At 36.3% G+C, this 22375-nt stretch overlaps 2 protein-coding genes across 21 annotated transcripts in view; one reads left to right on the forward strand and one right to left on the reverse strand.

The window, feature by feature from the left end:
* The window catches only part of Srpk2 (SRSF protein kinase 2), a 194983-nt gene extending 192473 nt beyond the window's left edge, over positions 1–2510 (forward strand). For all 17 annotated transcript variants that reach the window (XM_069996286.1, XM_069996283.1, XM_069996285.1 and 14 more), the window contains one exon: positions 875–2510. In XM_069996286.1, the coding sequence (XP_069852387.1) occupies positions 875–1059 (185 nt within the window). In that variant the 3' untranslated portion in view covers positions 1060–2510. The remainder of the gene's footprint in view (positions 1–874) is intronic.
* A 2543-nt stretch (positions 2511–5053) lies between these two features.
* Positions 5054–22375, reverse strand: part of Kmt2e (lysine methyltransferase 2E (inactive)) — an 80513-nt gene continuing 63191 nt past the window's right edge. For 3 of the 4 annotated variants that reach the window (XM_069996275.1, XM_069996274.1, XM_069996276.1), the window contains 12 exons: positions 17569–17733; positions 16728–17036; positions 13087–13341; positions 12785–12929; positions 11991–12241; positions 11359–11415; positions 10673–11236; positions 9429–9712; positions 8370–8458; positions 8143–8268; positions 7869–7966; positions 5054–7018 (listed from right to left, as the gene is read on the reverse strand). In XM_069996275.1, the coding sequence (XP_069852376.1) occupies positions 5507–7018; positions 7869–7966; positions 8143–8268; positions 8370–8458; positions 9429–9712; positions 10673–11236; positions 11359–11415; positions 11991–12241; positions 12785–12929; positions 13087–13341; positions 16728–17036; positions 17569–17733 (3855 nt within the window). In that variant the 3' untranslated portion in view covers positions 5054–5506. The remainder of the gene's footprint in view (positions 7019–7868; positions 7967–8142; positions 8269–8369; positions 8459–9428; positions 9713–10672; positions 11237–11358; positions 11416–11990; positions 12242–12784; positions 12930–13086; positions 13342–16727; positions 17037–17568; positions 17734–22375) is intronic. The other variant, XM_069996277.1, reaches the window with a different exon arrangement.

The following is a 22375-nucleotide window of genomic DNA, read 5'->3' on the forward strand; positions in this document are numbered from 1 at the left end:
TGTGTTCCAGCTAGCACATTTTGCAAATTATAACTTCAAGCTTTGTAAGGCAGTGTTCTTGGACAGTATTACATTTTATAACAAATGTGAAGATATGAATTGTATCTGGTTGGATTACCATTAGCTGCTGTGGCTATTTAGGCAAATTCATTAACACTCCTGGCTTGGCTTGCTCTACATCAGGCACACCTCTAGTTCTCTTTTGGCTGGTTAATTGATATGTTTGTTTCAAGGAATTGTCTGCCTGAGCTAGCTGGCTTAGGACCTCATTCCTCAGATCTCAGTCTCCCAAGTCACTATGATTATGTGTGAGCCAGAGGCTCATAGCTATTACTTAGCTTTCTTTGTATACATCTGGCACTCTACCAGTTGAGTCCTACTTTCCATCCATAATACATTGCTTGTTTAGCTGCCTTAGCCACAATTTTATCAACTCATTAGCCATATGTAGCCATTGGCTGCCATATTGGACAGCAAAAAAAAAAAAAAAAAGGTTCTCTTAGCACTATTCTAATGCTATGATCTTTTCATGATAAAATGCAGAAGTAATGAGTTTAAATGTGTGTCTTACAGATTTTTCTAAGGAAGTTTAAGAAGATCGTAAAAGATCTCAAGTTGGAATGAGAATTGCCTTGGCTTTTAGAAATGTGCCCTTAATGTGGAAGTGATATGAATGAACCATCAAATCATTTATACTCACTGACATTTATTGACATAATGATTATTGCTTAGAAGTTAGCTAGTTTTCTTTGTTGTTGCCATAAAGTTTTGACCAGGTTGGTTGTCTGCTTCACTGAAAAGAACCTGGCTGGATCAACTGTGGAAAATATACATTTAGAGCTTTCTTGATACTGGTGTTTTGTTTTTCCTGCAGGAGAACTGCGGCACATCACCAAGCTGAAGCCCTGGAGCCTCTTTGATGTACTTGTGGAAAAGTATGGCTGGCCCCATGAAGATGCTGCACAGTTTACAGATTTCCTGATCCCAATGTTAGAAATGGTTCCAGAAAAACGAGCATCAGCTGGCGAATGCCTTCGACATCCTTGGTTGAATTCTTAGCAAATTCTACAAATATAGCATTCTGAGCTAGCAAATGTTTTCCAGTACATTGGACCTAAACGGTGACTCTCATTCTTTAACAGGATTACAAGCAAGCTGGCTTCACCCTCAGACCTTTATTTTGCTTTGAGGTACTGTTGTTTTGACATTTTGCTTTTTGTGCGCTGTGGTCCTGGGGAAGGTTAGTCTCTTGTCTTCAACTAAGTAGTTTACTGACCATTTTCTTCTGGAAACAATAACATGTCTCTAAGCATTGTTTTTTTTTTGTGTTGTGTGACATTCAAATGTCATTTTTTTTTGAATGAAAAATACTTTCCCCTTTGTGTTTTGGCAGGTTTTGTAACTATTTATGAAGAAATATTTTAGCTGAGTACTATATAATTTACAATCTTAAGAAATTATCAAGTTGGAGCCACGAAATAGCAAGGAAATGTACACTTTTATCTTCTGGCAAAGGGACATCATTCCTGTATTATAGTGTATGTAAATGCACCCTTGTAAATGTTAATTTCCATGAAATATGGGATGGGGACTCAAAGTTCAGAAACGCTACCAAGTCCTGAGTGCTTTATAGCCTAAGTTGCATGTAGCAGACTTTCTGCTGCTCCAAGGAGTTGTACAAACTTTTCATTCCATAACAATCCATTTACATTGGATTTCAAATGAGGTGGCTCTGGATTATAAGATATCATTCCTTATATGGCACATTAAAGGAAGAAAAGAGAATGCTTCTCATTCTAAAATATTCATTATAATTTAGTAGTCCCATTAGTATTTTTGCCTATTTTTAGAAGTGATTTTCCTTTAAAATTGTGATGGCCCAGTACCATGTAGTGTTGCTTCCTCCAAGCACTGTAATGTTAAATATGTAGAGTAAATGGGTCAAGAGAAAAGTGTTCAGTGTGTGGGATAAAAATACATATATTTTGGGAGAAGCATGGTTGAGTTTGTGTAAAACACAAGTTATGGTTTATACAATTTACAGTGCAGTGGGCCAAAAACTCCTCACAGCTGAAAGGTAATGGTGATCATGTTCATTCCATAGACAGCTTTCTGTGTTGGCTATAGCAAATTTTACTCACTTTTTCAGTCTCTCCTTAAATGAGAAAATGGTTTCCCTTTGCAGGTTGCACACAGTTCTTGTTCATGCATTTCCTTAAAATTGTAGAACCCAGGACACAACCCATTAGTAGGCAATACAAGTTTAGAATGTAATATATAGAGGTATACTTAGCCTCATCTAGAAGTCAGTGGATTGAATGTCTTTTTATTTAAAATTTTACATTTATTAAGGTGCCTCATTTTTCTTGACTTTGTCCATTAACATTTATCCATATGCCTTTGCAATAACTAGATTGTGAAAAGCTTAAAAAGTGTTGTAACAATAATCCATTGTTTGGGGTGCTTGCAGTTGTCTCAAAAATTAAAGTGTTTTGGTTTTTTTTTCCAGACATTGCCTTGGTCATTGCCCTGTATTTGAAGTGATACAACCAATGAACATTTGCTATCAGTTTAGTGTCACTAAAACTAAAGGAAATACCAACATTCCTGATGCAGCAAATGTAGTTGCATAACATACATTAATGCCTATGGAGTCATTTATGGTTTTTTTTTAAGGCCAGAGAGATTTAGGAAAGATACGCTACATTATAATTCATTATATACAATATCAGTGGTCCTTTTTTTATGTTTCATCATGCCACATACTTCTCTGTGAGTTAGCAGTGTATCACATATTGCTGTGAGGTAGAATGTACCTTGTGCTCATTTATGAGATGTGCATGAAGTGTTTCTAATGAAATTATAGGTTTCCAGGTAGATTATATGGCAGATGGTGCCTGTAGACCAGTTTTACTATTCATAGTTTCCATAGGAAACATTCTTATAAGAACCACTGAGTAAATTTATGTCTTCCTTATAAGGATTTTTACCAGGGCAATAGTATACTTGAATGAAATTTGCAGGTTTGGGCCATGATGGAAAATAAAGTAAATTGAGTTTTACAAAGATGGTTATCATTATGATATAAATAGCTTAGAAACAGGTCTTCTAGAAGGAATATTCATTTGTAGTAAGTACCATATAGTTTCAGCAGATTTTTGGTGGCTTGTTAAAAAATATATATAATTTAAAGGAGAAAAATTGGTTATGCCAAACTTTGTTTCTCCAGCTCAGCAATTTTAGTTGAATATCCTATCTTTCCTTTTCTGTGATCCATGTGATTCTTCATGGAAAATTACAAGATTTAGGTCATATATTTGATTGAAACAGATTCAGAAGCCTGATATCTGAAAACTGGCAGATAGAACTGTCCCCAAAACAGAGACAGTGGATATGAAGAGCTTCATAAAAACTACTTGCTCCTTCTTGTACCTGGACCACATAGGACTTAACAGGATAAAGTAAGGAAACTTTTCCCTTGGAGTAGAGAACTTGTTTCTATACATGAAATTATTAAGTTACTCTTTTTCTCTTATTGTTTTATAATGCAAGTTTCGTAGAGGACAGTATTTGAGTAAAAATTAGTTATTTAATATGCATTTTACACAAAAGTTTCTGTATACAATCCTTGTGTAGTAAGCCTATTTGAAACTGAGGAATTAAAAAATTTTTAAGTGTAGTCCTTTTAAAGAGAGGAATGTTGATATTTCATATATACTAGTTAACTTTGTTCTATGTTTCAATCAGGGGTTGAATGATGTAAAGCCATTTTTTTCTCAGACAAATATTTCTTTAGTGAATATAGTAAGTAGAATTGTGTTTGATAAGTCTAGGATGGCTTGACTTACGTTCTTTTAAAGAAAACATGAAGCTGATTAGGATTAAACCCTAAATGAGTTGTAATAACATACCATCATTAGCTAATGAAAATGAAAATTAAAATGATAAAACATGACTTAAAATACTACCAAATCTCATTCAGTCATTTTTTAAGTCTTGTTTACTTTTTCCTGATGCACAAGATTTGCATACTGTGCCCAACTTATGTCAAGTATTTGGATGATAAAAAATTATGTTAACAAACAGTGTCACTGCTATTGGATTTGACTATTACTCCTGAGAGATAGATAGAAGGCAAAGGCTGGGAATTTTTATTGTTGTTTTTTTTTTAATAGACCTATCATTTTGTATTTCAGCAATAAAATAACTTCCTTGAGAGGTCATCTTTATTTTACTTGAGAGATCTAAGGATGTCTTTTTCCTTTAATTGTATATACTCAAACTAAATTTAAAGAAATAATTTCCCATGACTTAAAAAGTCTCATAGTTATATATTAAACATTACAGTTTTCAGATCAGTTTTGATTTCAGTCATGTTCTAAAATGTACAAATTAAGATATTCCTATGTATTGCAAACTACTTTTCAAACAACTGTTGTAAATTGCAGTTTTGTTACTATCATGTGTTATGCATTAGTGGTTTGGTTTCAATTTATATAATGTATATACTTAAGTAAATTTACATAGCATGACTGTTTTAAGTAATTTCCAGTGGCTTTTGCTCCTGAAAAAAAAACCAAGTAGGAACCATTTTAGAAAGTAATCAATGGTAGCCTCTAGCTACCATTCAACTTGAGGTAGTAGTTGCTAAAGAAAATTGAAGGTTCCTTCTTCACATTATTCCTTAAGTTTTGTAAAAAACATTTAAGCTGTCCCCAATCTTAGAAGTTGTACAGCACAATTTGGTAAAACTGACATAATTGTGATTTATTAACATGAATTAAAATGCCCAACCAGTGCTTCAATGTGACAGTATATTTAAAATAAAAAAGGAAAGTAAAGGCCATATACTGTACTACTTTTCACAAAGATCACACAGTTTTGCAAAAGACTTGTCATATGTACAATGCTATATATCAAATGAAAAAAGCGTAAGCAATTATATACGCAAAAGAAATGCAGTATTTACAGTTTGCCAGGAGACATTAGAAATCATCTATACATTAAATTACATTTTGCTTGCAAATAACTGATAAAAACAAAATGAGCCATGTCCACACCAAACTATAAAAATCTGTATTGCATTTTATACCTAAGATGCACTCACAGAACTGACCCCCCCCAAAGAAAAGGAAATCTTCATAGTGCTATTATTAGCTGTGTACTTAATGTATAAAATAATACAGAAAACATTCACTAAATGAATTCAACTGCAACAATAAAATTTAAAGATCATGTAGCATCAGATCTACTGCCAGAAAAACAGCTGGAATGTTCACTTACAAAATAAAGATACCTAATACTGGCTTAACAGCACATTTCTTAAGGAATTTTAAAAAGCAAAAATGGGAAAAATACAATGGAAGAGCACTGGTTTTTGTTGTTTTGTTTTTGTTTTTTTTATACAAATTTTCATGTACAAGTTTTAAAAAGTACCTTAATAGGTACATATGAAATATACACTTTATCTTACAGAACATTTAAAAAAATGTTATTGGAGTCCATTTTAATGCCACCCTGAACCATGGTAATTGTTCTGAAATGTTGGTGGCACCTGTGCTCTGTGAATTGGAATCTGTCCAGGCACTGGAGATGCCTGCTGAGGTCCTTGCACCCCATGTGGTAGGGCCACAGAGCCAGGATGAGGACAGAACCCTGAAGCAGTAGGTGTTGGAATACTGTTTGGTCCTTGGGGCTGGAGATGAGGACCTGCAACTGGTAATGGACAATGTGGCCCTGTTCCAGACGGCTGGTGCTGGGGTCCCGGTCCCAGAGTGGTGTGATGTGTAGCTTGTGAGGGATACGGTGGTACAGCTGGATGAGCAGTTGAAGGAAAAAGTGGAGGTCCTTGATGAGGTGGGTGGTGTAAGGCTTGACTTGATGTCGTATGATGCCCAGAAGTCAGAACACTGGAAGGTGGAGGTGGAGGTGGAGGTGGGGGTGCTGAATTTACAACATGCTGGTGTTGTGCTTGTAGACCTTGGAGTCCTGTGGTAGGATGGGGTGGTGGATGGTGATGTGGGGCAGGACCAGGAGGTGGAGGGGGTGGTGGTAAATGATGTCCAGCAGTTTGAGAATGAATATGTGAACCAGGGGTGACAGCATGAACTGGCCCTACTACATGTGCTACAGAGTGTTGCTGATGGGAATTTGGCTGTTGTACAAGGTGCGGTCCTGGAGCAGGTGGTGGTGGAGGCGGGGGTGGGACCACAGCAGCAGCAGTTTGATGGTGAATGGTAGGGTTCTGAGAGGGCAAAAAATGCCCCGGAGTAACATGGTGTCCTGGAACTGATTGCTGGCTTGTGCTGCCAGGAAGTGCTTGATTTGGTCCAGATGTAAACACAGTTTGTTGGGAAAGACTACCTTTAAGCTGATTATAATTCTGAAAATTTGCAGAGGGCTGCTGGTTTTGATAATAAGATGAGGAAGAAGGAGGCGGAGGGGGTGGAGGGGGTGGTGCCGCGCTGCTCAGACTCTGTTGGTTAAACTGACTGTATGCTGCTGAAGATTGTCCTGAGGGTGTCTGTGTAAATAATGCTCCGGAAGTTGGCTGCTGGGTATTGGCTTGAAGAGTCTGTGTTGCTGGATAAAAATTTCTCTGAGGCTCTCGCTGAGGGGTTCCAACTTGAGGTGACTGTGAATGATGAGGCCTGAAGGGAGATCCTAACTGCTGGGAAGGAGGCTTTGGTGAGAGATAACCATGCTGCACAGGTGTGTGAGGCGTGGAGGACTTAGGAGGGTTTTCTATGTGAGGTGACAGAGGACAGTGCAACTTCGTTGGTACAGAAGGCAGCTTTTGGGGAAGTTGCTCAGTTGTACTGCGAGCATGGGGCTGAGGAGGAGGATGGTTCTTTGAAAGTGCTGGGGTGTTATTTGATAGCTGTTTTTGTTGGAGCTCTGTTTTTAGGTGAACATTCTCAGCTTCTGATACAATAACTGTTGTCTCCCAGTGGGGATCTGATTTTGTGAGTGTTTTCCCATGTGGTTGAGCAGGAATTACAGGTCCCGGTGAACCAGGCTGTGAAGAGAAAACAAATTGGATAATAAGCTTAAGAAACACACTATTTGAGATTGATTATTTTTGGTATTTATGATTTTTAAGTATTAACTTTAAAAGGGGCAGGAATAGTATAGGTTTGAGAGAAGTTAATTATTGAGGCTTCAGGCTTTGAAAGGTTATTGAACAAGTTCTGGACAGTGAGTTTAAACTGAATTCTCTAGAAGAAAATTTGAGGAAATAATGGTCTTTAATCTGCCTTTTCCTACTAAGTAAAAAAAAATGTCCTGGGGCCTTACTCTAAAAGAACTTTAATAATCTTATCCTTATATTTGGTATAGAGATTTCAGTTACAGAATTGAAAATTTTACTAAAAACGTAACTGAAATTTCTATATCCAATGTAAGGATAAATTGACTTTGGGTACACATATTTGTCTCCCTCAAGCCAGTTTTTATTTTCCTTGGAAGGGACTCTCTATATATAAAGTATTCAATTGCTTTAAAATATTACATGCCATATCATATCTTCATAGGCCAGAATGGACAATCCTGTTAAATGAATATCACTGATGTTTTGTTTTTAGAGAATTGGCTGGTTAAGTATTTCATGAAAAGAAGAATGATCTTCTTTTCCAGAAGTTACTCCTGGAAAAGAGGTGGAACTTTAAATACAGAAGATCACTGAATTTTAGTAAGTTATTTGTGTCACACTTCAATGTGAGTGGTGGCAGAATAAATAAAACTATACACAATTGACGAGAAGTGTCCAGAAATCACAAACTGATACTTGATATGGTAGAAAAATGTGCTTGTCACGTTAACAAAATTATCTTTTCTAAATGACAACATTTAAGAGTCAATGTTATTACCTTGCTCATTTTTGAAGGGCTTTTACAAATAATTTGCGAAGTGTCTGGGGATGGACATTCATTTGTAGCTGTGGGTTCTGGATTTTCAGGATCAGGGTCTATAAAGCAGAAAAAACCTACAGTAAATGTTAAATAACATGAGACATACTTTCTTTATTGACATCACAAAGCAATGTATATTCTGTCAAACTTTTTTCAAAACAAGGACTCGTTTTTTCTGATTTTAAAAAGGTGTTTAAAACAACAAGTCATGATAGGTCATCTGCTTACTGACCTTCTATAAGTTCACTGAAAGAAGGTACTAGGCCCTTAGTGTGCAGCTGGGGAATGTGATTTGAATGAGATGAAGGTGAAGACTGAACATGACTCGGTGAACATGAGACACATGGTGATTCTCCCCCTAGAGATGAAGCAAGCAGACCCAAAGAGAACATTAGCACTTACAGAGAGCAAGAGTGCAATGATTAGCCAGCTCCACTTTTTAACAACAAGCTTACTTACCACAGTCTTTATCTTTTCTATGATCACTGAGAAGTAAAGCTCTCTGATAACTCCTTTCTCTCACTTGTTCCACTGAAGTGGAGGCAGTCCTACAAGATCAAATCCTAAAGTCAAAGAAGCTTCTGCCAGCTAGATTATATTCTTTGTTCTTTGATGAGCAACACATCCTATCAGACCAACGGTTTTCCTCTGCTGGGAAAATATTGTGCTTCTGGTGTTAAGCTTTGAAAATAATGAACTTTCTCTTAGTTTGCTAAGTGAAATTTTTATTCATCCTAATCTTAAAAATATTTTTATTATCTTTAAATTGTTGTATTCAGGAATTACCATTTAACAAAGACGTTTATGAATATAGTGTATCTTGATCAATGTCACCTCTTTCAACATTCTCACCCATCCCTTACCTCCCCCCCCCACCTCGTTTATCCCTGTTTATGAGAAGAACTCATACTAAATGACTTTGTCTTCAGACGTTCCTTAGTGTTAAGGAGGAGTGAGTTGAAGATAGTGTATTAGGTCACTTCTGGTTACTAAAGTTAACAAAACATGCCCAAGAAAAATTGCTTGAGGGCTGTAACCTCTCAGGGAATGCACAGCCTTCTGCTATTTTGCTGATACCCACCATAAGAGCAGCTGCTTCTCTATTCCTATTGAAGAAATACTAGACTGACTTACTTCTTTCAAGACTAACTGGTAGGGCTTTGTAAAGAAATCATAGGAAGTTGCCTGTCATAAATGTCCTTTAGAGAGGAATATTTGCATGAAAAGCATAAAAAAAAGGAGTAAACACAGTAGACTTTTAATGCATAAACATATAGCTGACTTAAAACCTTGTCAGCAAAGATCTTTCAAAATTATAAATGTCCTTGAGAGAGGAATTTGCATGAAAAGCATAAAAAAGGAGTAAACAGTAGACTTTTAACAGCATAAACAAACATACATACAAAATTATAATCACAAATCACTATCTGCTTACCCTTGGGAGAGCAACAAAACAGGAAGAACAGTTACTAACAAAGGTCTTTTCTTTTGAGTGTAATACTTCAAAAACAGGCTTACCATTGAACTTCTGGTTCATTCTTCTCATTGGCAGTAGCTTCTTTAATAGGACAGTTATTGCTGGCTTCTTCAGTGGTATTATAAATTGCAGCCGGTATTGGTAAAGGTAGGCTAGCAGTGTTTTCTGCCTGCTCTCCATTTTCACTACTGTGGACGCAGCCATCACCACTGCTGCTCAGGTTCCCACTTGCATGAGGTGATACACTAACCAGAGGAAAGTTTTCTGACTTAGAGCCACTTTTTCTAGCTTCACGTTGTCTCTTACGGTACTCTAATAGAGACACCTTAAACAAAATAGAAAAAGCAAACCTTTTATTCTTGTCTCAAATGTCAGAATGAATTCATTCTTTTTATCTAAGGAGAATTATATTTATAATAGGAAAATTATATTAAATAATCAGATTTTTAATAAATAATTAACAATTACCAAATGCCTACATGTGCTAGGCATTGTACTTAGATGATTTACATATATTATTTCATTTAATCCTCACAACAACCCTATGAAATAGGTATATTATAATCCCCATTTTACAGATGAGGAAATTGAGTAACTCACTCACTCAAGGTCACACAGCTGGTGAGTGTTGGAGCCGGGATTCGAACCTAGGTCTTACTTGAAAGCCCGTGCTCTTTCCACTATACTACATTGCTTCCCAAAAGTTGCCAACTGGACTCTGTTATAAAAATTAAAAGCACACATCACTAAAATTCTTTGACTTATAAAGCAATAAGCCTATTAACAAATTAAGTAAGTGTTGTAGTTTCTCCCATTCCTATGAAATAGGCATTCTAATTGTCTCAAGAAGGGAACTTATATATTCACGTATAATATTTATATAGTATATACTTTCCAAAATAATCTTACATCCATACCCTACATATATAGGTATTATGATGACAAGAGGCATTTCTTCTATACATGGATGCCTGTTCAATGTAAGAGAAATAAAAATATAAATGTTGTTATTCTGGTTTTTTTTCTGGTTTAAGAGTCGTTCTTTTGAAAGGTTCATTAAGAATTTTTCAAAATGCATTAAGAACTTTGTCATATCACTAGAATTTTGTACTTTGTTGTAAACATTTTCTAATTAATGAACATTTACAAAATTCAAGTGTACATATAAAATTTTTAGTGTGAACAAATTAAGAATGCCTTATATTATACATAACTACCAATGACACTTAAAGAGTAGTATGAAAACAATGACAATTAAAATGACTATAAATTGTTAAAATGTAACCTTTTTCTTCTGTGGTGGATTCTGGGGTGTACAACTCCCGTCGATCAAATTGTCATTAACAGTCCGTCCGAAACCAGAGACAAGCCCATCTTCAGAAGTACAAAACACAGCTGTTTCCATAAACATGCCTCTAGTATCATCCTGCATCAGGCACTTTGACTCACTAATTCGGAAGCCTCCTCCAACTTCCAACTGATGTGAGGGTGTCAAGTCCCTCAAGTTGGAGTTCACTGAGAAGTTAACTCCTGTTCTGTCAGGACTCTTTACCCAGGAAGAATATAATGTCCCCCGTCCAGGGTGAGTAGAGTCCAGTTGGTTGTTAGGCTCAGTCCTGTCATGTGCAGGTGTTTCCATGGTTTTATGTAAGGCAGTTGGCTCGACTGCATCGAGTCCCAGTTGAAGGTCTGACACAGGTTCCTTTTCTGCAGGACACTGCCTGTTGACTTCAGTCCTATTTCTAGGACTGGTATAACCAATAGTCTTTATTTCTTGCAGACCCAGCTCAGTTAAATTGGAATTTCTAAAAGGCCCCAATGTCAGTATTGTTGAAGATCTATCATATCCCTGTTCATAGAATTTAAAAAAAATAACATTTTAGGATTATTTACTTCAAAATCTACCAATAATTTAAGCAAAATTATATTAGGGAAAAATAAGTCTTTTTTTTTTTTTAAGTAACTTCTTACCTCTTGATTATAAGTGCGTCTCTTTATTTCTGGAGAACTTTCTGGGGAAGAAATATTCTATACAAAAGGAATAATCAGAATTGAACATTAAATTACATTACTAAATCTATTATTTTATAGAAATTAACATTTAAAATAGAAAACTACAGAGACTTTGTTTTTAGATATTGTTAAAATCTGCTTAATTTCTATTCCCCAAAAAAGATACATTTAGTCTGCTGTGTGATACTTTTTTTTTTTTTTTTTTTTTTTTCGGTCATGGGGCTTGAACTCTGGGCCTGGGTGCTGTCCCTCAGCTCTTCAGCTCAAGGCGAGCGCTCTACCACTTGAGCTACAGCGCCACTTCCGGTTTTCTGGTGGTTTATTGGAGATAGGAGTCTCACGGTCTTTCCTGCCCGGGCTGGCTTTGAACCGAGATTCTCAGATCTCAGCCTCCTGAGTAGCTAGGATTACAGGCGTGAGCCACCGGCGCCCGGCCTGTCTGATACTTTTATCAGTACAAATAAAAGTGTCTAAATTTATATAGACATATATTCCCAGTATTCTCTTTTAGTTAAGAGTGGGGGAAGAAGGTTAATTAAAAGTAAAAATCTCTTAAACTGTATCTCCTGGGGTTAAATTTTTTTTCTCACCTCAAAGTGCATGGTGTTTCCTGGTGTACCAGGAGTTACTGGGGTAACTGGTGAATATATGGGTTTATAACCATTTCTGTATGTTTCATCATCTGATTTTATCCGCGGAGGAGTGGCAAATGATGGATCCGTAGGAGTGATATCTGCATGAGTTGGTGTAGCATATGGTGAAGGAGTAGGTGTTGAAGTTTCTGAGTAAACAGAATCTAGCAACTGATAAAGTCTTCGTTTTTTTAGTGGTGTGGTTAAATCTGTTGGTGAAATAATAATCTATAAGAAACAAAACTGCTGATGTTGGCTAAAATCTGTAATATATTATATTCCAGGAAACATAAAACATCAATAGTAATTATGATGAATTTTACACTAAAACTATATTACAGGGTTTTAGAAAATAGTACTAATACAAAATCATCTTCCTCAAAATTAATCATATAGCTCTGAAATTAATTCCACTGTTAGCAAGCATTACTATGCCCAAAGACATACATAAAGAAATATTATAGGTATTAATATTAGTTTAACATCTGTCCCTTTTTTCATCTGTTTGAAAACAACTAGCACCAAAGCCAAAACTAAACCTTTACAAATTCAATCCTAATCCCAGCACAGTCTTACGGCATGGAGGTTTTGAGTCTGGCTTTAAGGAAAAAGTTTGAAGAACTGAAATGAGAAAATGTAACAATGTGCTTGTAAATGTATGTACAAAGTAGTAACTATACCATGCCTATTATAAAACTATGATATATCCTGTCACATTGTTAACACTAAAACAATACTGAAAGAAATTCTACCTTGAAGTGAACAGCTATCATTTAGCAGTAGTGGACTTATATTTTCACCATTGACTATAGGACTTCTGGATCTTTCTTGACAGGGTGAATTAAATCTACGTATAACTGCTGAATTTTCTTCTTCCAAAGCTTGTTTCAGCCATCGCTAAACAAAACAAAAATGTAAACAGGGGATCAGTTTGTACCTCTTTATCTAACCTATAAAGGCAGTACTGATTCTCAAAGCATTTCATAGTAATGAATAGTAATAAAGAATGAGAATTTGCCTCAGCATAGATTTTTATATTCAAAGAGAAGTTTACCTTTTTGCATGAGCCAGAAATATTTTCAGTGGGTTCTTTTCTTCTCCTTTTTTCTGAAAGGAATGGTGAAGTAAATCTAATATAATGTTTAGGAGTAGAGTATACGTGGGGACTGTACGTGAGACCTGGCAAAGAATTGAGCTGTGTAGCTAACACTTCTGGATCTGTAGTTATGCGTAGAGGCCTTTCTGAAAGGCTTTCTGAAGGTTTTCCTGTCTTCTCATTCTTCTCACTTAACCATTCATTGACCAAGTGCTGGAGAAAAGAAAATATTTGGATCACTATATGTTACTGCACAGAATCTCCTTACAGAATCAAATTAGAAATTCTTATACCATCCAAAAATTAGGCAGTTTTTAAATCATATTGTCCAAAGAAATCTATGTTATTTTACATTTCCTTACTTATACTATTTTTTCTGAGATTTTTCTATACAGTATTTTATAGGAACAAAAGATAGTTACTTTCGTAAAAATTACATTAATAAGACACTAATCCATTTTAACATGGTAAAATCTAGGAGATATCAGTCAGTACCTCAAACCCTGTTAGAATTATTATTGCTTCTACTATATGTATAAAATGTTTAGTTCATTAGAAAGTTTAATGTTAGCAGTGCTTTTCTACTGAAAGTGCTCATCCCAGTCTTCTGGAGATAAGGTCAGTACACACACGCACACGCACACGCACACACGCCACACACACACAGTACACACACACACACACACACGCCACACACACACACACACACACACACACACACACACAAAAGCCCTGTCAGCACCGACAGTTACACACACACACACAACCCCTCCCTTGTCAGCACTAACAATTCCTGATTTAAAGGTTTTGAAATACGTTTAGGATTTGGAAATTTACATTTATTTTTAATTGTTTATTCTTTGATTTACAACATATGTCTTCACTAGTTGTATGAATGTACTTGGTCCTAACATAACATTTTCTTTGCTTTTAGCATGTTCATGTTTCTCTAGTTACCAAATAATTCTAGTAACCTCATATTTTAAATGCAAGTTGTAGAGAAAATAGTATATATGTGAATAAGTATCTTCACGCACAAAATATATATACATAGGCCCATACCATCCTGTCTTTCAGAGGAAACTGCTATAAACATGTTTGCATTTTTTCTTTCCCTTTTCTTCTATGTGTGTAGAACTACCTTTGGCAGGACAAGCCATGGAATGTAGTGGTGAAGATAGGGAATCTAGAACCAGGCTGCTAGGGGTAGGGTCCTGGTTTTGCTACTTCCATTGTGACCACTCTTAATCTATAAATGAAGAATCCTAAAGGAAGTCCAATCTACAAATAATGTTGTGAGAATTAGGAGTTATAAAAAAACACATAAAGCTTTAATAATAGTATCTGACATTGAGTAAGTGCTATGCTTTGTTAAAGCGAATGTAGCCTTTGGCACTATTTGACAAAACTCTGTATTGTGTTGTTTAAAATCAGAATAGTGTAAGCAAAACCTGCAAGCAAAAGAGTATTTTTAAAGGGAATCAGGTATGATTCTGAGACTGTCAGTTTAAACAAACACATAGTAGTACCACAACAATTGAGTCATTTAATAATTAAAAAGCAAAGTTTATGTAATATTACATATTACATTTCTCATTGACAAAGTTTTGCTTTTTAAAAACTTGAGTCTTTTCACTTTTCAAACAAAAGTTAATCTTTCCAAGGTGAGCAAAAATAATTTCATTGTTAAAGCTATTGGTTTGCTTGCATAAGCTACCTGGTATAGTCAGAAGATCACAGACTTTGAATGAAATATTAGAAAGCTCCTAAACCCATGACACTGGCAAAGAAACCAATCTCTGCCACGAAGGTATAATTCTGGGCTTACACTAGAAATATATTAAACATACTTTCCATGGTATAACAGTCTGGCTATAAAACCTGTATGGAATTCAATAAGAATAAGTACTTTGCTAAAAAAAATTTTGGGAGAAAGGTAATATGTATGATCTACCTTCTCCTCAGATAGCTTAAGATTCACAACTTGGATCTCTGTAGTCATAGTGCTATACTTTAATCAGAGTGGGAGTAAAACAGCAGCTTTATAAGACTGCTGTTATTTCTGGGCTAAAAGATCAGGTTGATTTAATTCAGTGAAGTTTACCATAAACTGCTTCATTAAATATGGCAGTAGCTTTCCAAAAGATCCTTATCAATTTCATCTAAAACTAATCTTACACTGTTATAATATTCCATAGAAATCAACAATTTCTTCATATTCAGTTCTTATAAATCTACTTGCACAATGAAATTTGTAAAAAATACTAACAATAAAAGAAAGGCTTAGTGGTAAAGTACCTGCCTACTAATCAAAGGGCATTTTTGGATTTGATCCCCTGCACAGATTGATATACAGCACATCACAAATCAGTTTCAGAGGAATGTAACTTTTGTACATAAGGTAGGTATAAAGAAATAATAAATTGTAGCCAGGTTCTGATATCTCATACCTATAATGCTACTCAGGAGGCTGAGACAATGAGTTTGCAATTTAAAGTCAACCTGTGAAGGAAAGTCTGTGAGACTCTTATTAACTCCAATTAACCAGCAATTCAAAGGAGAGCTGTGGCTCAAGTAGTAGAGTGCTATAGCAAAAAACTCAGGGACAGGGCCTAGGCCCTGAGGTCAAGCCCCAAGACTGGCACAAAAAGAAAATTGAGTCTGTAATACTGAAATGTTGAATCTTCATAATAACTGAATTTATAGTTTTGAATTTGTCATTCTTAAGTAAAAAAAAAAAAAATCTGCCAACATAAAAATGCCTTTCAGCCAGGCATGGGTGGCTCACGCCTATAATCATTGCTACTCTGAAGGCTGAGATCTGAGGATCGTGGTTCAATGCCAGCCTGGGAAGGAAAGTCCATGAGACTCTTATCTCCAATTAACCACCAAAACAAGAAGATGGAAGTGGAGCTGTGTCTCAAGCTCAGGGACAGTGTTCAGGCCCTGAGTGTAAGCCCCGAAACAACAACAACAACAAAGATTGCTTTTAATTTGGTTGATTATAAAATGTTAATAGACTGAATAATAATAATAATTATTATTATTATTTGTCAGTCGTGGGGCTTAAACTCTGGCCCTGGGCACTGTTCCTCAGCTCTTAAGCTCAAGGCTAGTGGTCCACCACTTGAGCCACAGCACCACTTCCAGGTTTTCTGGTGGTTAATTGGTTACTCATCTATAGTAAGAGTCTCATGGACTTTCCTGTGCAGGCTGGCTATGAACCTTGGTCCTCAGATCTCAGTCTTCTGAGTAGCTAGGATTACAGGCATGAGCAACTGCAGTCTGGCTTGAATTATTAATTTTTAATTTTTTTTCCCCGTATGAGGATAAGGCTTGAACTCCAGGCTGTTTATGATACTCTACCACTTGAGCCATACCTCCACTTCCAGCTTTCTTATTGATAAACTGGAAAGAGTCTTAAGGTTGGTTTTATTTAACTAGGCTGGTTTGGAAAATCGATCCTCAGATCTTATCCTCCTGAATAGCTAGGATAAGATGTTTAATCCATCGTGTCTAGCTATACTGAAGTTTTAAAACATCAATTTAATATCACAAAATACTTGTAAATCAGTTCTTAAATTTATTAAGAAGCATACCTTCTTCGTTTTGGGGTACCTAGTAGGACATTTATTAAGTGCTGGAACTTCAGTTTCAGTAATTATTTCTGCTATTGCAGTTTCGGTTTCGGGTTCTATTGCAAGTACAGTATTTTCAATATCATTTTGTTGTGATGTGACTTCAATATCAGGAGAAGATGGCTGGATATCTGAACACATACTGACAGTTCTATGTCTCCGACGCTGCTGTCCAATGTGAGTCCTACTTCGAGAGAAACTTTTTCTCTGTTTAGTTCTATTCACTTTGGCAGGTGTTGGTTTGTTAGCAGTTTCTTCTTTTGCTTGTTCCTAATTCAAAATACAACACAATGGAACTTCTGATATTTATCGTATGTCTCTCTTTTTTTTTTTTTTTTATTGCCGGTTGTGGGCCTGAACTCTGGGCCTGGGCACTGTCCCTCAGCTCTTCAGCTCAAGGCTAGCGCTCTACCACTTGAGACATAGCACCACTTCCGGCTTTTTCTGCTTACGTAGTGCTGAGGAATCAAACCCCAGGGCTCATGTATGCAAGGCAAGCACTCTATCACTGAACCACCTTCCCAGCCCTCATATGTTTCTTTGAGTAGAACAGTATTAGTCTACTTCAGAAGCTAATGACTTAAAGATTTTTGTATGCCACAACTAAGCAAGTATAGTCTTAGGTTTCAAATGTTAAGTTCCCCAGAACACTGGAAAAATGCTAACGTCAGGCTTCATTAAACATTCTTTATAGCTGCAGTAACTGAACTGTTTATGCAAATTTTATTTGATAATGTTTAGGGTGGAAATATTTAATTCTAGAAATAAAAATAGACCTGAATAATAATAATAATGATAATACCTGAATAACTTCAGCATCACTGACATTTTGTGCCTCTTTACATTCACTTTTAACTTCAGTTTTGGCTGTGCTGATCCTTTCCAAAGCTTGTTCTCTTCTTTTCTCTCTTTTTTCAAGTCTGGCAAAAGCTTGCAAAATTGCTTCCATTTTCCTTTCTTCTCTTGTCTATGAAATTTAAATTTTAAGTTAGACAATATCATTTCTTTCAAGTAAAAGTTCTAAACTCAAAATGTTCATGACAAATTTAAGAAACATTTAGTGTGACTTAGCAAACAAGTCTTTGTTGGTAGAAATGGTGGGAAGCAATACTCATTCAACATTGCAAACATCTTGGTAAGACCTGCTATTATACAAGATATATTTCATGAAATAAACACTTGTGTAATTGAGTATTAATGATAAGGCTAAAACCAGACAAAAAAAAGCCTAAAAAACTATCTCACTTTTCCAAACTGGAAATTCACCTTTATTAATATAGAAGCCAGCCTTCAAAAAAAAAATAGATTCAAAATCTGTAAAGTTGAAATGGTAAAATTCAACTTGAAGAATAAATGTATTATCACTATATTGTGGTATAAAATCTTGGGTTCAAATCATGCCTCTACCAGTCATATGAGAATTATCTCTGTGATGCTAAGCAAGTTAGCTTTAACTTTCTGCAACTACAAAATGTGGATAACAATACTTACACTTCACTGAATTGTTACCAAATTCAAAGAGAAAGTATATCTGATGTTTTCACATAGTACTTGAAAAATGGTGAGCACTCCATAAGTGTTAATTTTTCTATTTTAGCCCTCTAGCCCTCCATTACAATTCTTTTAAGGTATTTCTCTACCTTCCGCGCTTCCTTTCTTACACTGACACTTCAAGACAGGGACTGAGGGAACAGCAAGAGTTCTTTTGAGCATCAGTTCTCTTGGATAGAGAACATTAAGAGCAAGACTCAGAGCCTTGACCAGAGGGTCTGGCAAATGCTTCAGCTCAACCAGAACCAGGAAGCACGTCCATCAACTGTCCAGTTCTCCAAATGAAAAGAACCAGGTCCTGAGGCTCAGATCCACTGTTCTTTCCTCCTTCATTGTCATCGATGTGGGGAAGAAAGAAAGAAAGATCAGAACTCAAGGTCTGGCTTCCATAATCTCCACATTGGGAGTTTTAGTTTCAGTAGCTATCAGCAGAGATTCAAACACACCTATATTCTTGGAATTACTGATTAATTCTTCTTTCTTTAGTACAAATTAAACAAGGGAACAAAATAAGAGCCAATAAAATTCAGCAAAGATACTTCCAAAGTTTCTCATTTTTACAGAAAAGTGCTATACTGCAAATTTGACAAAATGTTATCCTCACCCTCTTTATTTTACAGGCAAGGAAACTGAGGTCCAAAGAGGTAAAATTACTTGTTCATGGATACACAATCTGCATCTTAGCTCTCCTGATCTGGGACAGGTAATCAAACCCTGAAAAAGTAGCATAGCAAAAGATGATCTTATTTGTTCACTGAAACTTAAAATTTTAAAGCTGAATCCTTCATTAGATAATTTCATGTCTGATCTATTTTTTGAGTGTCTATATGTATATGCTGGTCCTGGGGCTTGAACTCAGGATCTGGGTGCTGTCTTTAAGCATTTTTCACAAGGCTGCTGCTCTACTACTTGGGTCATAGCTCCACTTCCAGCTTTTCTGTGTGTGGCTACCTGGAGAGAAGAGTCTAATAGACTTTCCTGGCTCAGCTGTATTCAAGCTTCAGTTCTTAGCTCTCAGCCTTCTGAGCAACTAGGATTACAAGCCTGTGCCAGTGGTGTCTGGTTCTAATCTTTTAAATTACCTTACTTGACCCCTTTTGTTATATGGCTAGCTCTAAAAACTTTGTCTATGTCAGGGCTTCACTAAACTCAATGTCTCATCTGTTGCACCTGATCGAGGAAGAAGTTCTTTACTGTAGGCTTTGTTTAAAACTTGGGGAAGATGTATTTTCCTAGAAGAAATAAAACTCAGAGCAAGAATCATTTACAACATAGACCAAAACAAAGAAGATATTATCTATATTGTGATTATTTTGAATTTCCATATAAGGAATTCTGTAATAAAGACCAAGAGTAAAGTGTTATATATAGTATACCAACTAGGGACTGGGGAGAACTTCACTTAAAAAATTGATATCTCAGAAAATATAAAGTGTTTCATAACTTGAATCAAAACTAAGCCTTCAAATTTGTGAATGTCTTTCGAGGAAAGTTTTACTGTTAGTAGGATCTAAGAATTTAGGTGGTGGGGACTGATAAACATAAGGTAGGCATCTAGGGACTTCTGGTTTTTGCTTTTTGTTTTTTTTTTTTGATCGTTTATGGGGCTTAATCTGGCCCTGGATGCTGTCCCTCAGCTCTTCAGCTCAAAGGCTAGCGCTCTACCACTTGAGCCACAGTGCTACTTCCGGTTTTTCTGGTAGTTAATTGGAGATAAGTTTCAGACTTTCCTGCCCCGGCTGGCTTTGACCTTCCATCCTTAGATCTCATCCTCCTGAGTAGCTAGGATTACAGGTGTGAGCCACCAGCGCCCAGCTGATTTGGTTTTTTACCTTGCTACCAGATAAGCAGCTGCTCTCTTTCTTTTTCTCTTTCCTTCCTTCCTTCCTTCCTTCCTTCCTTCCTTCCTTCCTTCCTTCCTTCCTTTTCTTTCTTTCTTTCTTCCTTCCTTCCTTCCTTTCTTTTCTTCTTTTTCTTTCTTTCTTAATAAATAAATAAGTTTTTTAAAAAGGCCATGTGAGGTCTTGGGGAGTGTCCCCTGGGCCTGTAGTAGGTAAAATGCAGGGTGTGAAATCTGGTCACCAGAGAGAAACCACCTTGCAGTCTTCCAATTCTAGAAACAATTCCTAAATTTTCACTTGGGGGATGGGACAAGGACCACAAAACTGCCTTGAAGGTAAGGAGAAGTCAGAGCTGAACTACTTAATTACCCTATCCTACGGTCTTGAAATGGAGAAATTTCCTTACTCTGAGAAACTTCCTAGCTGGAAGTGATTTATGTCTATAATCGGAGCTATTCAAGAGAATCAGATCTTGAGTAGCTAGGATTATCTTCAAGCCACAGGTTTCCAAGAGCACACTAAAATATACAGAAGTTAGACAACTTTGCATGAGTCATACAGCCTAGCTATTACGTGGCAGTGCTACTAGGATGTGTTGTAGAGCTATACCATCATGTATTATTCAGGCTTCCCCTCTTTTTTTTTTTTTTTTTCTTTGACCAGCATTGGTGCTTGAACTTGGCATAGAGGTTGTCCCTTAGCTTTCTGACTCAATAGTGCTCTACCACTTGATCCACAACTCTACTTCTGGCTTTTTGCTGGTTAATTGGAAATGAGTCTCAAGTGCTTTTCTGGTGTCCAACTGGGATCATCAGATCTTAGCCTCCTGAGTAGCTAGGATTACAGGTGTGAGCCAATGGCACTCAGCCTACTTTGACATTCTTGGTTGCCTGCACACCCTCTTTTGAGAAAGCTTCTCTAAAGCAGTACCCTTGTATTCTTTGTTCATCAGTATACTAAATGGTTCTTACCACTCAGATTTTTATTACATGGAAAATTGGGTATGTATTATAGAATGCGTGTGTCGTTATGTGAAGATTATTTGAACAGAACACCAATCCACTTTTTTAATCCAGTACTGCCATATCATTAATTACTTATTAATCAATGGTGAAAAAAGTTGAATTTTTTGATGAACTAAGTTTATGGGGCTGCAGCGGGGGCGGGGAGCAGTGAACACAGGACATACTAAGCAACACACTTAGCCCTTGAGCCATTCCTGAAGTCCTCTTAATTTTTTTTCAGATTGAATCTCATATTTTTACCCCTGCAGGCTTTGTACTAGCTCTTTCCATGTATCTCAGATAATAGGTACATGCTACCACACCTAACTATTGCCTGACACAGAGTCTTCCAAACTTTTTTCCTGGGCTGGCCTTGAACCCGTCTTCCTAATTTCCACTTTCTGAGTTGCTGGAATTAGAGAAGTAAGCTACTGTGTCAAGTTCTAGTCTATGGGTTGTTTATTGCAGTAGTAGGGCTTGAATTCACAGACTTGAGGCTTGCTAGACAAGTGCTCCACAACTTGAATCATATCCTAGTCCTTTTCGCTTGTTTGTTTTCCAAGTAAGTTCCAGGCTTTTGTATGTGTATTTGTGTTAGAGAAGCAGACAGTGGTCTGCTTACCTCCATCCTGATCAGCTGTGATTACAAATGTGTGTCACTGTGTCCAGCCTGATTTTTAAAATAATATCTAACTTTGCCCACATCAGTCTTGAATGATGATTCTCCTATCTCTACCTCTCAGGTAATTGAGTTCACAGGTATACAAGACCATGCCTAGCAAAACTGGTTACTTTTGTAAATACCTCTCTGAAGACAGAGACACGGTCCTATCATTCTTATAAAAAAGAGTGAAGCCAACAAACAAAACACACAAATCTACCAATACAACTGAAAATAAGCAAAAAATTTATGTAGATAAAAGTCAACAAGATAAAACCAACAAGTACCTACTGTTCAAGCTAACCTACAAAAAGACAAATATATTTGAATTTCCCCTTTTATCTGGAAAGAAGAGGATATTAATGATTCTTCTTAGGCATATCTGTTAAATATTCATGTGGTTAATATTACCTAGTCTTGTAACAGGAGATAGTTTAAATCAGTTTGGACATGTTTCTCAAGAATAGTGGAGTTTTGTGTAGTTTTAGTCGGATTTTTTTTAAGTTTCTGATTCCAACTAGTGATGTTCATCTGGCCAGAATAGATGGCAAA

Source organism: Dipodomys merriami, unplaced genomic scaffold (genome assembly GCF_024711535.1).
Source record: "Dipodomys merriami isolate MVZ:Mamm:240054 unplaced genomic scaffold, mDipMer1.0.p SCAF_5, whole genome shotgun sequence".
Lineage (NCBI taxonomy): Eukaryota > Metazoa > Chordata > Mammalia > Rodentia > Heteromyidae > Dipodomys > Dipodomys merriami.